Source organism: Rhamphochromis sp. 'chilingali' (assembly GCF_963969265.1).
Source record: "Rhamphochromis sp. 'chilingali' genome assembly, chromosome: 20".
Taxonomy (NCBI): Eukaryota; Metazoa; Chordata; class Actinopteri; order Cichliformes; family Cichlidae; genus Rhamphochromis; species Rhamphochromis sp. 'chilingali'.
The window spans coordinates 29,665,389-29,679,016 of record NC_137947.1 but is presented as its reverse complement, the minus strand read 5'-3'; the positions used below and the strand labels follow the sequence as shown (position 1 = coordinate 29,679,016).

General features: G+C 40.2%; 1 protein-coding gene across 1 annotated transcript in view; it reads right to left on the bottom strand.

The window, feature by feature from the left end:
- nrg3a (neuregulin 3a) overlaps positions 1-13,628 on the bottom strand; it is a 356,242-nt gene that overhangs the window by 25,002 nt on the left and 317,612 nt on the right. Inside the window, exon 5 of the mRNA XM_080868339.1 lies at positions 6,315-6,417. Within this exon, the coding sequence (XP_080724465.1) occupies positions 6,315-6,417 (103 nt within the window). The remainder of the gene's footprint in view (positions 1-6,314; positions 6,418-13,628) is intronic.

Here is a 13,628-nt window from a genome sequence, read left to right as displayed (position 1 = left end):
TGCAGCAGCATTTTCAATATTGTATTTAGGACGGAACAAAGGAGGGACAGATTTAAGTCCAAGTTTATACAGAAGAAACTCCACCAACTGAATTTATGAGCGTGGCTTACTTTTTAAAGTATCCCTACCATCCTTTGCGATTCCTAAAATAATCTATTTTCTTCCCTCTCCAACCAAGACACTGGCTCCCTGGTGAAGGAGAGTTGGTTTCTAAGATTTCCCTGGAGAAGGATGAGTGGAAGAAACTGAGCTTCCTGAGAAGCTCTCTACCAGTAATATAATTTTACCTGATTTCTCTGTGATCGGTGATTAAAACAAACTAATAGACATTTATATAATGACACTTGACATGAAGTTTGGATTTGTTATTAATCTCTGTCTCTCTTCCACAGCATGTCTTTGTCCTGTCTTTCTTCTCTCACCCCAACTGGTCATAGCAGATGACCGATGAGCCTGGTTCTCCATTAGAGGTTTCTTCCTGTTAAAATGGGAGTTTTTCTTTCCCACTGTTGCCAAAGTGCTTGCTCACAGGGCTCATATGATTGTTGGGTTTTTCTCTGTATGTATTATTGCAGGGTCTACCTTACAATATAAACGTCTTGATGCATGCTCAATCATCCAGCTAAGTAAATCTCCAAAAGTTGATTCTGTTCATCTGGACGTAGCGTTTTCTGTGGGAGAAACGCTCCGTCACTCATCCAAGTGACTTCTTCAGTCTCAGCTGACTGCAGGTTTACCCAATCTTAGAAACAGTACATTTGCATAATGACTGAAACCAGCCCACTAAAGGAACAATGGGCTGGGAAAACGCTACGTCCAGATGAACAGAATCAACTTTTGGAGACTTACCGGTACAATATAAAGTGCCTTGAGGCGAATGTTGTTGTGATTTGGCGCTCTATAAATAAAATTGAATTGACTCCATTTAATAGTTTCTGCATAGATATGTAGAACTGTGACTATTCATTTGAGATGTGTTCTCCTTACATTAGTAAAAAAAATTGAATATTACAAAGAATATCTTTATAACATTCTTTGCAAATACACTGAAGGACTAAAGTCATTGACAGCCACATTAATTAGTTTGACCCTAATCTTGCAGCTGACTACATGACAAAAGGTTTAGAGGTAATCAAGTTAGAGAAAGCGGGATAATTACAGCTGGAGTAGCTGAAGGATGTGAGCCGATTTTGTCCATTCATCTGAAAGAACCTCTTTTGGTTTGCTATTCTGACCAGTAGACATTAAAAATCTACTTGATTTTTTACACCACTTACCCAAGCATGTGCAATTAGACTGACCTGGAGCACAAAAGCTCTGTATCACAACTTCATTGTGTTGTGCCAGGGGTATGCTCATTACCAGATGCAGCTGATGAAGCCTTTACTTGTCCTTTGTCAGACACTCTGCTGAATGACAGTGACGTAATGAAGTGTTTACAAACTGCCGCATGCTAAGCTTCTATCCTCTCCACCTCTGAGGCCTTTAATTATATTTTCTTAGAAGGAGGCTGTGACATTTGGTACACACTAGTTTTGGAAAAGTGTTTACTTAATAGGAACGGTCCATTATCTCTTCTAAAGCCTTCCCGCAATCTGCTCGTTTGCTTGCCGTTTTAGGATCCAAAAGGGTATCAGTGCTCTTTGTCATAGAAGCATATGCTTTTGCTGCCATGAAATACAAAAATCTCAAACATCCAGCTCTGTAGGTTTGTTGATAGATGTGCCATATATCACCCTGCATCCCTCACTGTTTGTGCAAAAGAGAAAATTTGGCTTTGTTATCTCAGGGTGGCGTTACAAAACTTATAATAAAATCATGCTCAATATCCACCAAAAGCACCAAATATTTGCAACCAGCCTGATCTCCTGAATGAGTCACTGACACGCAGCTAATACTAATTCTTGGCATTTCATATAAATTCTACTCTACTATACTTCTTATTCAGCAGGTTCATAATCCTTAAAGTATCTGATGGTTGGAATGGCTTTTTATGCCTTTATTGCAGAACGCAAGTAGAGAGCAATAAGGAGACTTAACTCCTAAATATTCTGCTACCCTTGTTTCTCCAAAGAAGGATAATTAGAAAAAAACAACTAAGTACACCAGGAAAATTATGTCTGCATTAGAGGACTTCTTTACATTCACATCCTCTGCAAACACACACACATGCAGGAGTCTCTTGTTGCAAGGCAACAGTGCTGACTACTGATAAATCATGCTGACTTTTTGCATTTAGTCCCAATGCAAGCAGTATTTTAAAGCGAGGCAACTTAAAAACCTATGGAGATAATCTGCCTGATAAAAGAAATTGCTTCTGATGAAGTTATTTAAAGAAGAAAAGTTTGACTCCTTGTTAAAAATTCTCAGCACTGCTTCCACTCCACTGTCACCGCACGGTATGGATTAGTTCACTGTCAGCGTATGTGTGCTGGGGAATGACTCAGCATTGTGGCATACCACACTATGACTCGCTTCATGACTAGTGGTGATGTAACACAATCTTGCTCCTGTCCACACACATCAGATCCAAGGTTAGCCCTGAGAAAACGACTTCAGCAGAAATGAAAACAGTCTGCTGGTGTCAAACTGCACATCACATACAGTATGTGCATTTAAAGACCACAGAAGGTCAAACAGCCACGTTAAGTAACGTTGAGCAAAACATATTTTGTATGAGGTGGGACTTAAAGGGTACAGAGCTCAAGGCGATCTATTCTAAAGTTTTTGTGTTAAGTCTGACTTTTACCAAGGAGACTGAAGCCCACCTCCATTTACAGACCACGAGTTCATTTTTAAAAAAATATATTTTAGTCCTGCTTATTTATTACATATTTGCCATCATTGTTTTACTTGAAGCACCTTTTGTGCAATTAAAAAATATAAACATGTCAGTGCACATAATGTTGCAGAATGGTTAAATATTGATGTTGCCATCTTATGATAGATTGGAGTTTGGTACACTCCGCTTTAACTGAGTAGCAAAATCAGGACATTAGAGTAACTAGATAAAAACATGACTTTATAATGAGTGTGTAAAATAAGCTCGTAGACTGTCGTTGTTGTTTTTTTAAGGTTAAATGTTGATTATGAAGTGGTGAGTTTCACAACACTCATGGAATAGAGTTAATGTTAACTTTTAAAGGACAATAAAGCAGATAAGTCAGCAGTGATGGATATTACAATGTAAAACACACTCTATGTCTCTCTGTTATTGTTTTAGCATGAAGTGGGAAACATTTGTCTTTCATGTAGCTGCACTTTTATCGGGATCTTTTTTCTCGGTGTGAGAAAACCTTTGACTTTATCTTTATTCAGGTCACTCAGATCCGCTCCCTTGCTCCTTCATCCCAATCTGTATGCATCTTCTCCAATGAACAAGCAAGTTCCCTGACTCAATTATGGATTCACTGAAAGCGCCTGTCCATCATCGCTTGATCCGATTATCTTGTTGTCAGGCTGCTCACTCACTCACATCATTATATTACTGAGGAAAGCCTATGGAATTACAGTGCCATCTATCATAGCTTGCTCCATAGTCCACATACTCTGAATGGCATACTGCCATTAGAACCAGATGTTTAACCCATACTGCTGAGATTCCCTTCACAAGGGAGATATATATATATATATATATATATATATATATATATATATATATATATATATGACTATTCATTTACCAATTACTGTGAACACATATTAACTTCAACCCTGCAGAAAACAGGCAGAGAGCAGAGAAAGGCTTAAGTCACATGAGCTGACCTTTGGGTGATAATAGGCTATGAATATGTGTATAATGAGCTTTACAAATTGTTGCAAATACCTGGTCTGGGATTTCATCCAAGATGCAGGATGCCTCAACATGTTGCCTCAGTTTTCACTAAATTTAAATATGTCTTTGTTTACATGTGGTCTGACCACACCCAATAGGGCTTATTTCCACATGTAGTAATAATATATTGATTCAGGGACCAGTGGCAGAATGTAGCAGCAGTAATATTACTTAAAAGTTTGAATGTCAGTCATTGTAGACACTTTCAAATCAAAGGAAAATCATGAAAAAAATCGAAATTGCTGGTTATGGTGAAATTTCATGTCACTACAGCTAATTTACTTGTCAACATATTAAAGGGGAAATGCTGTCACTCTAGGAGCTGAGTAATAATTCAACTGCAGTTCTTGTAATTTCAGTCTTTCCAGTGTAGAACTGAACTAAATTTATCTGTGCTGAATACCCACCATGAGCTCTAACCTCAGTCGTTTTTGTGTCACGAAGCCACTGAAACACTCTTTATGATATGCAGAGTGCCGCTTCACAGAGGAGAGACTGACAAAATGTCATAGTGGTTCCTGTTTTTCTGTTGTGTTGGACATCAACTACATTGTTCACAAAAACAATCAGCAATATCACTTATAAATATACATTTTGCTTTCTTAAATAATTAAGAATCAAGTGACCAAGTACCATTTTCAAGTTGTAGCAGCCAATAATCAAAAACAAGCTCACCTGAATTATCAGCAGTAATTGTTTTTTATAACTCAGGAAAACTGAGGACTCCTGCAATGTTTCCATTTGGATATTTGTCAGTGAGCATATAAATGCATTAAGTAGCAACATATTCACAGCTTGCCAAATACTGTGAAAGTTCTCTGCTTAGCATCCAGGAAACCAGTGTTATTAATGACACGCATAGTTACTGACTGAGCTGCAGCTGCACCCCTGTGCATGCTTGCACTGCCTGCGCCAGCTAGCAACAGCCAAAATGCTGATGAGCCATAATAGACAGTATAAAAGACAGAGATTGCTTCCAGGGCTGAAAAGTGAAACTAATGCAGAAGTGACTAAAACCTGCATGCTTTAATGGCTAGCAGGGGGTAGGACGTCTGGTTGCATAAAGACTTCTACTTGTGCAGAAGTCTAGGATAAATAGCTTCATGAACTCAATCTCTAATTTTTTGTCATATTCAGTGAAAGATTACGTTAGGTGAAAATGATTGTGCACACAAGTGTATGATCTTAACAGTTTTTAGCCACCCTTTTAATGGTATACAAGGACAAGGGCTAAGAGAGAGATGCTGTAAAACCTTGATAGGATGAGACTTTCTGCAGAAAACTTGGAAGAAAAGCTTTTTTTTTTTTCCATTTTCAATTTCTTCTACTTCTATACCAGTGGTGATGTTTTGTCCGAGTGGTGACATCTAGCATTCGAGAGTTTATTACAGCAAGTCTAGCAAACTTCAAGTGTCAAGGTGATAGGGCCCTGGTGACATCATAGATGGCACACAACACAACCAGTGGATGCTCTGTGTTTGGAAGATTACATCGCTTCATCAGTGCAGCATCAATTTCTTTCAAACTCTCTGAAACTAAATGGAAATCCCTTCATGTACTGAATGTCCCGCTGATGCAAGACAATTTGTCCATTTTGAGCTGGTGGGCTTCCAAAGATAACGGCATGCTTCCCTGTTATTGTTATTGCTAGCAAAATATGATTTGAGTCCACATCAGATTTTCATTTTATTTCTGTGAAGTTTGTGTTAGTCTGTTTGCAATGGGAACCAGAACTTTTATTGGCTTAGTGATTAGTGATCTCCATTTTTAAATTAGTGCTGGCTAGTCTGGCTTTTTGTTGCGTGTCATGAGGAAAGCAAAGGAGAAGCATTAAGCCAAGGCATTTGGGACCTCGGCTCAATGCACAAATGCAACAGTTTGTGGGGCAAATATGACCCGAGTCTTTAACAGAAATGAAATCAAGTCTAGAGGCTGTTAGATGCAACAAAGAGGGTTGAAGAAAGTCTGATTTTTGATGTTACTTAACAAACCATTCACACATTAGTGATAAAGAGAGCTTGAATACATTAAAAATAACACCTGTTTGTCTCCATCTGTTACGTAGTCTGCTCGCTGTTTGTACTGAAACATAATTCCTAGGAAGATAATGCTTAGAGGTGGAGATTCACACATTATTTGTGCAATTATGAAATAACCTGTCGCCTCTAGTTTGAAGTTTGTAGATTTTAATGCTCGCTGGCAGTGCACTGCAATCTGTTTACTTAGTGACAGTTCATTTACAACAAGCAGTTTTACACGACTTTCTTCTTTCTCAAAGAAAGATTTGTTCACTGATCCACTTTGTTGTTGAAGTGTTGTTCCCAGATCTCAGCATTTAACTGCGCGAGTGCAATTTGAATATTACCTACAGGAAGTAAGTAATAAGCTAGTAAGTATGCTGAATTGAAAAAGATTTGAATTGTAGTTTTAACAGCCATCTGTAGACTTTATGTGCGGTGTTGTGAGTTTATTTTCTCACTTGTTGCGGCAGTAGAGGGCCATGCACAGCGTTCCCAGGAGGCTAATTGCCATGGCGATGGATGTGATTGACAGCACCTGTCTCTTATACACCTCTTTGCTCTCTGTGGAGAAATAAACAGAGGAAGAAGTCACATTAATGTTTGAACAACAGACCCTCGGGGAAATAAAGCTATAGATCACGCACGTGTTTGCTGATACGTGTTTATGCGAGAGACCAAGGAAGGGAGAGGAAACAGTGGGCTGTGCATCTGTGCGAGTGTGTATATCTGCAGACATCCCACAGTCAATATTCACACAGTCCTCACCCTAACGCAGAATTAAACATGGGTTTGAGATTTGCACTTACCCATTTTTAATTTCTAACGGTGTTGTTTACAGCACCCAAAACAGCCATTTTAAATCATTGAACAAGCAGTTGTGGTGCAACAGCTCTCTTAGGCTTTTTTGTATCTGTCTTGCAGATTCTTACAAGTGTAATTACTTTTGCGTAAACCAAATAAAATTGAAATAAAACAGCAATAAACAAACACGCTTTTACAACTCCCCAGCAACACTTGCTATTCTTAGTTACCACACAGCCTTTCGGCTCATTTTATCAGCTCTCCCACATAGAGTAATGGTCCGACAGACACAAGACACTGCTTTTGAAATGGATGCCACATGTAATGGAGCCTGAATACATGGAGACAAGAAGAGTTATGGTGCGGAGGAACGCCATTAGTGGAGAAAAATGGAAGCTGTCTTGTTTGTTCCGAACAAGTAAATCATAGTTGCCTTCAGATACATTAATAGGCAATCAATCAAGTTTTATTTAGCAAGGCTCAGACCTTGGAAAACAATGACGATGACAGGTGTTGAGGTTTTACGTTGAGGTGATTGAGACAAATTTTCACCATGGATGGGCACGAATGGCCACTTTAGCGCAAAAAAAATAATCACCACTCACAAAAATCACAGCCGCGAGCTGAGGAATAAAACCGCAACACAGCTGCAGCCACTACGTTTTGCTCAAGGGCATCCTGACAGCAGTCAGCGAGCGAGAGTGTTACTAATTCACAACCACATCAATATTTTTAAGCCTGTCAGGGAATTTAAAACAGGGATCTCTCAGTCCAAGCATTTCACAGCAGCCTTTAAGCTATTGTGTACCCCACAGAAATCGCACAACCGGTCGTACATGCAATATATCATTTATAATCCCTAAAAATAACAGATGTTGCACAACCTATTAGTGTCTTTTCGGTACATTTTTCCCTTCTCCTCTGTGCCATTATTTCTCTCCCTCCATCTATGTCTAAATTATGTCCGGGGCCAGTGCTGTTTAGATGCTGCTAATCAGGCTGCAACAGATTTGCTCATTGGCTACAATTATGTCAGTAGAGGGAGCTGGGGCACATTCGGTTGGCTGCAGGGACGGCAGAGCAACAGACACGGAGGCAGGAGACCAAGACGAAAAGCAAAGGTGAGGAAAAATCAACCAGCCAGGTGCTAGTAAGGAAGGAAGATGGATTTTTATCTGATAAATCCAGCGTATTGACTGATCTGGCTGCCACTGTTTAGCCTTTTCAGAATTTACAACATGCCTGAAGAAAACTGGGTGGTAATTAATGTGTGTAGGGACAGAAATATATGAATACATGCATTCACAGCTACGAGTTGAGTAGAGAAATGGGCAAAACTTCAGTATATCACACACTGTCTGGCTTATATTTACATATGCATACAGCATTTCAAGTATTTGGTTAGTCATAAATATGTTTTTGGCTTGTCCAAGGTCACGCAATACCTTAGATTCCCCTCCCACGTGCTTATTTGGTCACACTAGCTGTACACACACACACACATACACAACAAAAAAACACCCTCTCGTGATATGAATTAATCATATGGCTCATGAGAGGGAAAGTATGTTCATGTTCCATCTGTGGAGCCGTGAGGTCACATCTTCTATTACTTTCCACTTGAAACCTCCACTTCTGCACTGCAGAGCCCTGCCGGCCACTTATTCACAGCCACATTATAGAGAAATATGATCAATATTTTACACTAAAAGTGGCAGCGGCAGTAATATAGAAGGGCTGCTGTGACCTTTTTTGTATGTAGTCATATACATTCATAGCGTGTTTACAGCTGCTATACACTCCGCACAGTTGAGTGTGCCAGAAAGATAAGCCGGTAAGAAATGGAGAAAGAGTTGGAGAAATACAATTTAAGTGGGCTTATGTGAAATAACTGAATGGGAAAATAAAAATGAAAAACTGTGCGCATTTCCTACTTAAAAACAAAACAACTCAGATTTTGTGTGCCGACTCTTTCAATCATTATCCAAAATGATTGAGTTGAGCTTCATTATGAGAAATGACCAGCTTTCTGTTACATCATACAACATGCACACCTATGTCCTGAAGAGCATGGATGCTCAAAATAAGCACAAACAATTACAGTGCAATCAAATAGCGGGTGAGAGCACAGTCACAGACACTCACACACAGAGGAGACTAAAGTCTGGCGACAGAGAGAGGTGGCATTTTGACAGCATATCTCTCAGGCATACTGACTCTGAGCCCTGATGAGATGGCTGAAGTCTGCCTGGTGGAGTTCATGACATATAAACAGAAACAGTGGACAATAAAATGCACTTGGCAGTTCTCCAGCACACACATTTCCATCAGTAGTGGCCCTCTCCTTTGGAGTGCTTTTGAGCCAAGTCCATTAGGATCGACTCAGTTTTCCCCTCAAAAATCACTGAAAGTTAAAAAAAACCAAACAAACAAAAAAAGCTCTTGTGCATTAAGAGATTTCAATTTTTTTTCTATCCAGGCAGTGTTTGCACATTGAATCTTACCCTTATTTTAGTGACAAAGGGTGCCAGATTAGTGAGTAATTCAAGGATTTTAATCTAATACCAAACATATGGACAAGTCAGGCAGCTGGCAGGCACCGACACTGTCAAGGACTGTTACAGATATTAGGTGAAAGACTATTCAGTTGTATTTCATTTGTACAATTATGGAATAAACTGTGGCCTGGAGTTTGAAGGTAGTAGAATTTAATGCTGATTGGCAGCACATTGGATTCAGTTCAAAGTTTATATTGTTGCAGAATTTGGATGATTGATTGGTCAAACAGTCAGTGTTGGCATACTAGCATAGAAGCTACTGATCAACCAGGTTTTGAGACTACCAGAAATGGAGGTAATAGAAAGGATGGACTCGGCCCCTTTGATGTTACTCATTGTTTGTAGACTTTTGCTGTGAAGCCTCAACTCTGCTGTTATGTTGTTATGTTGCTGGAAAGAGAAGTGACCATAATTGCATGAAAAGTTCCAATGCAAGTTATCAGCAAAGGCTAGCAAATATGACTGAGAATGTGCATCTAGACACTGTATGGTAGCATTGCACATCGAGCTAATAGTGCTAAGTACAATAAAAATAAAATACTAGAATTTCTCTCATGAGAACTGGAGCACTAACTTCTTAGATGAACTGATGGGACAGTTAACGATGCAACAAACCATAATGTTTGTCAGACAAAACTCCAAAAGACACCAATACCACAAACAGGGTTTAGCAATGCAGTTCAGCAGCTTGAATTTTCAGACCCCCTAGGGCAGTGTTTCGCAACCACTGGATGTGCCGCGAGAAATGATCAGGTGTGCGGTGAAAGATTATCCACCTGATTGGTACTCTAATCCAGCCGTCCCCAACCTTTTGTGTGCCACGGACCGGTTTACGTCTGACAATATTTTCACTGACTGGCCTTTAAGGTGTTGCGGATAAATATAACAAAATAAAACCAGTACAGGTGACAAAATAAGAAGATTTATTCACAACACATGGGAAAAGACCCAGGGAAACCGAGTTAATGATAAACATCATTGAAAAATAACAATAAAAACCCTGAAAACCATACATTTTACATCCGAGCCTCAACTCTCGTGGCCCGGTACCAGTCTGTGGCCCAGGGGTTGGGGACCGCTGCTGTAATTGACCAGCGTGAGTAATGGGCAGAACAATTATATTCTTTTCCACTAGAGGGCAGTACAACTTCTTACTCCAATTAAACGGGTTACCAACTGCCAGTAAAACAGAAGAAGACGAAGAAGAAATGACATGGTCATGCTGCAAGTGAGACAACACAGCACGTCATAGCAAAAGATAAGTGTTTCAAAAAGAAAAAGTAGTCAGTCTGACCTGAGTCCTGGAGAACATTCGGACCCAGATGAAGGCTCGTGCATGAGTGAGAAAAAAAAAAGGTATACTGGGGACAAAGCGAGCCAATTCCGCTATACCGGCTTCACGGAGAAAAATGATCAATATGCTTTTTGCGACATTTTTGTTTGGTGGTGTGCTGTGTGATTTTCTAATGGGAAATATGTGCCATGGCTGCAAATGGTTGGGAAACACCGCTCTCGAGGCCTTCACCTGTTCCATTTTAAGCCTTAATAAAACCCCTGTACATGGGACATAGGAGTCGATGGAGACCGACTCGCAGTGGCCATTCAAGCAACTGTTTTGGCATTGGTTCTTGGCTTCATCTAAAACAGGTAAAATGGTACCAACCTTGAGACAAAGCTGCAGACTGTTCACCAACAATACAATCAGAACAAACAATGAAAAAGAAAACAGTGATTTAAATACGTTTAACACACAACTGTAGATTGATTCATTTTCAAAAGCCCAAATAAATTCTGATATTTAAAGGTTCAGCCCTATGAGAATGCTGTTTTAATCCTTTAAAGGTAGTATTTGGTTCCATAATGATGAGATTAAAAAAAACCTTTTTTATATCATAATGTACATTATGCAGTTCCATTTTGATTCTTAAGTCTTGATAACAAATTTGTCTTCATCTTATGCTCCACATTGTTTTATCAAGTTAGATCATTTATTACGAGTCCATGTCAATGACAGCTCGGTTGCCCATTGTCACGGGCCGAGACGGTTACATAAAGTGCACAAGAAGAGTTTGTTACTGTCAAAGCGCGGCATATAAAGATGAGCATTCTGATACCAACGATGCTCTGTTTATCACATGCCCCCAGTCTAGGCCATGATAAATGTCATGATCATTAAAGACTGACATGGATGGATGAATGGAAGGAGTGACATAAGAAAAAGCAAAGATCAAAGGATGCAGACAGAGTGTGGGATTATGTTGCCATTTCTCCGCAGCTCTGAGCATTAGAATTTCCATGTGCCGCAGCACAGACTGCTGATGGTGGATAAAACCTTTATTATGCAGGCCTGCCGTGCTAGAGTAAACATGCTCTCTTGGCTGGTCACGGTTCTTTCCTCTATTACTTGGATAGCTTTATTCACCCATTTACAGACTGAATCTATTTAGGTGACTGGAGATATTGTTATCGCTGGCAATTTTCTTTCTTTCTATCACTTTTTTTTCTTGCTTCTCATAATATTCTCTCCTGTCCCACAGCCCGGAAGATGTTACTGTAGCTCAGTATGTGCTGGTAGTAGCCATTCTTCTGTGTGCTGCCTGCCGTTTGGCTTCTTACTGGCACTAAAAGGAGAGAGCTCATCGCCCCGGCTTTTCCTGGCTGGTCCTTCTAGTGTGGCATGAAATTGATTTTAACAAGCACTTTGTTTGGATCCACCATCAAGCACCACAGATTCTTTAACCCTTCAAATTCTCATGCCCCAGTGCCTGAATGCTATGTTTTTGTCTGCCTGTTTTTGGTTTGGTTGGTTTACGGATAGATTTGCATAACAATTTTACTAAAGGCTGACTTCAGCACAACTAAAGGATAATTAACTTTGATGAATCTGGATGCAGAAGCTTTTTGGATGCATTATTCATCAGTGTCAGATGACGATAGCAAATAACAGGGCCAATTCTCCCATGGCAATTTTCTTAAAAAATAATGGGACATATTACGGAGTATTTATTTATTTTTTTATTACTAAAAATTCTCTAATCCTGAACCTATAGGAAAAAAAGGTAATGTTTCTAGAAGCAACACCGATTTATTCAAAAAGAGCCAAGTTGCACCACGAGGAATTCAAAACCCTTCACAGAAAATCTCAGTATAATAAAAATAAATGAAATTGTGATAGAAAAGGGATCTCTGGGAAGACACCGGAGTGATTGCAGTTTATAAATTCCTCTCTGTCTTTCTTCCCTTGTGTTACTTATCTCCTTTCTCTTCTGTCATACCAAACAACTCGGGCTTAATATTTAGCATTCTCAGTGCATTTTAGTTCTCGGCTTACCAAAGTTGAGTGAGTGATTTAAAAAGTTTTTCTACCTCGCCAGTTTCTATCACGATGTGAAGTAAATGACAGAAAGAAACAAATGCGTCCAGCTAGGTCTGTTCGCCTTTGCTAACCAGCCTCCTTCCAGCACAATCACTCGACGAACCCTCTGGAAGGAAATTGAAAATCAACATGACTTAAAATACATCTACTGCCCTTCAAAAGTAGCTGCTTGTAACACTTTCTTCAAACATTGATTTACAAGTCAGTGCAAAAGCTTCCAGTCACAGCTCAGTCATATTAGAAATATTGATGACCACATGACTGACTGACTGGATGCTGTCAAATTTGTCAACTTCTGCCAAGTAACCAGAAAATATATTAAGAGGAAAACTGGATCAAAGAATTCCTGAAGGTGGTCTCGGCTCAGGGCTTCAGGCTGTGATGTCCTCGGAGGAGAGATTTCTCCTTTTAACCCCAGAAACTGAGTCTCTTGGAGGGGAGAAGTTCATTCTCTATAAAACAGGCACAAAGCTTCAAGTTATCTGTAAAACTAACCACAACTGGGTTAAGATAAGATAACCTTTATTATCCCACACGTGGGAAATTTGTTTTGCTACAACAGAAAGTGGACAGTGCAATGTTATATAGCAAAATATATATAGCAAAAATTAAAACATCCATCCATCCATCCATCTTCATCCGCTTTAACCGGGGCCGGGTTGCGGGGGCAGCAGCCTAAGCAAAGAGGCCCAGACCTCCCTCTCCCCAGCCACTTCCTCCAGCTTATCCGGGGGAACACCAAGGCATTCCCGGGCCAGCCGAGAGATATAATCTCTCCAGCGTGTCCTGGGTCTGCCCCGGGGCCTCCTCCCGGTGGGACATGCCTGGAACACCTCACCCAGCAGGCGCCCAGGGGGCATCCTTGTCAGATGCCCGAACCACCTCAGCTGGCTCCTTTCGATGTGGAGCAGCAGCTGCTCTACTCTGAGCCCCTCCCGGATGTCCGAACTTCTCACCCTATCTCTAAGGGAGAGGCCAGCCACCCTTCGGAGGAAGCTCATTTCTGCTGCTTGTATCCGCGATCTCGTTCTTTCGGT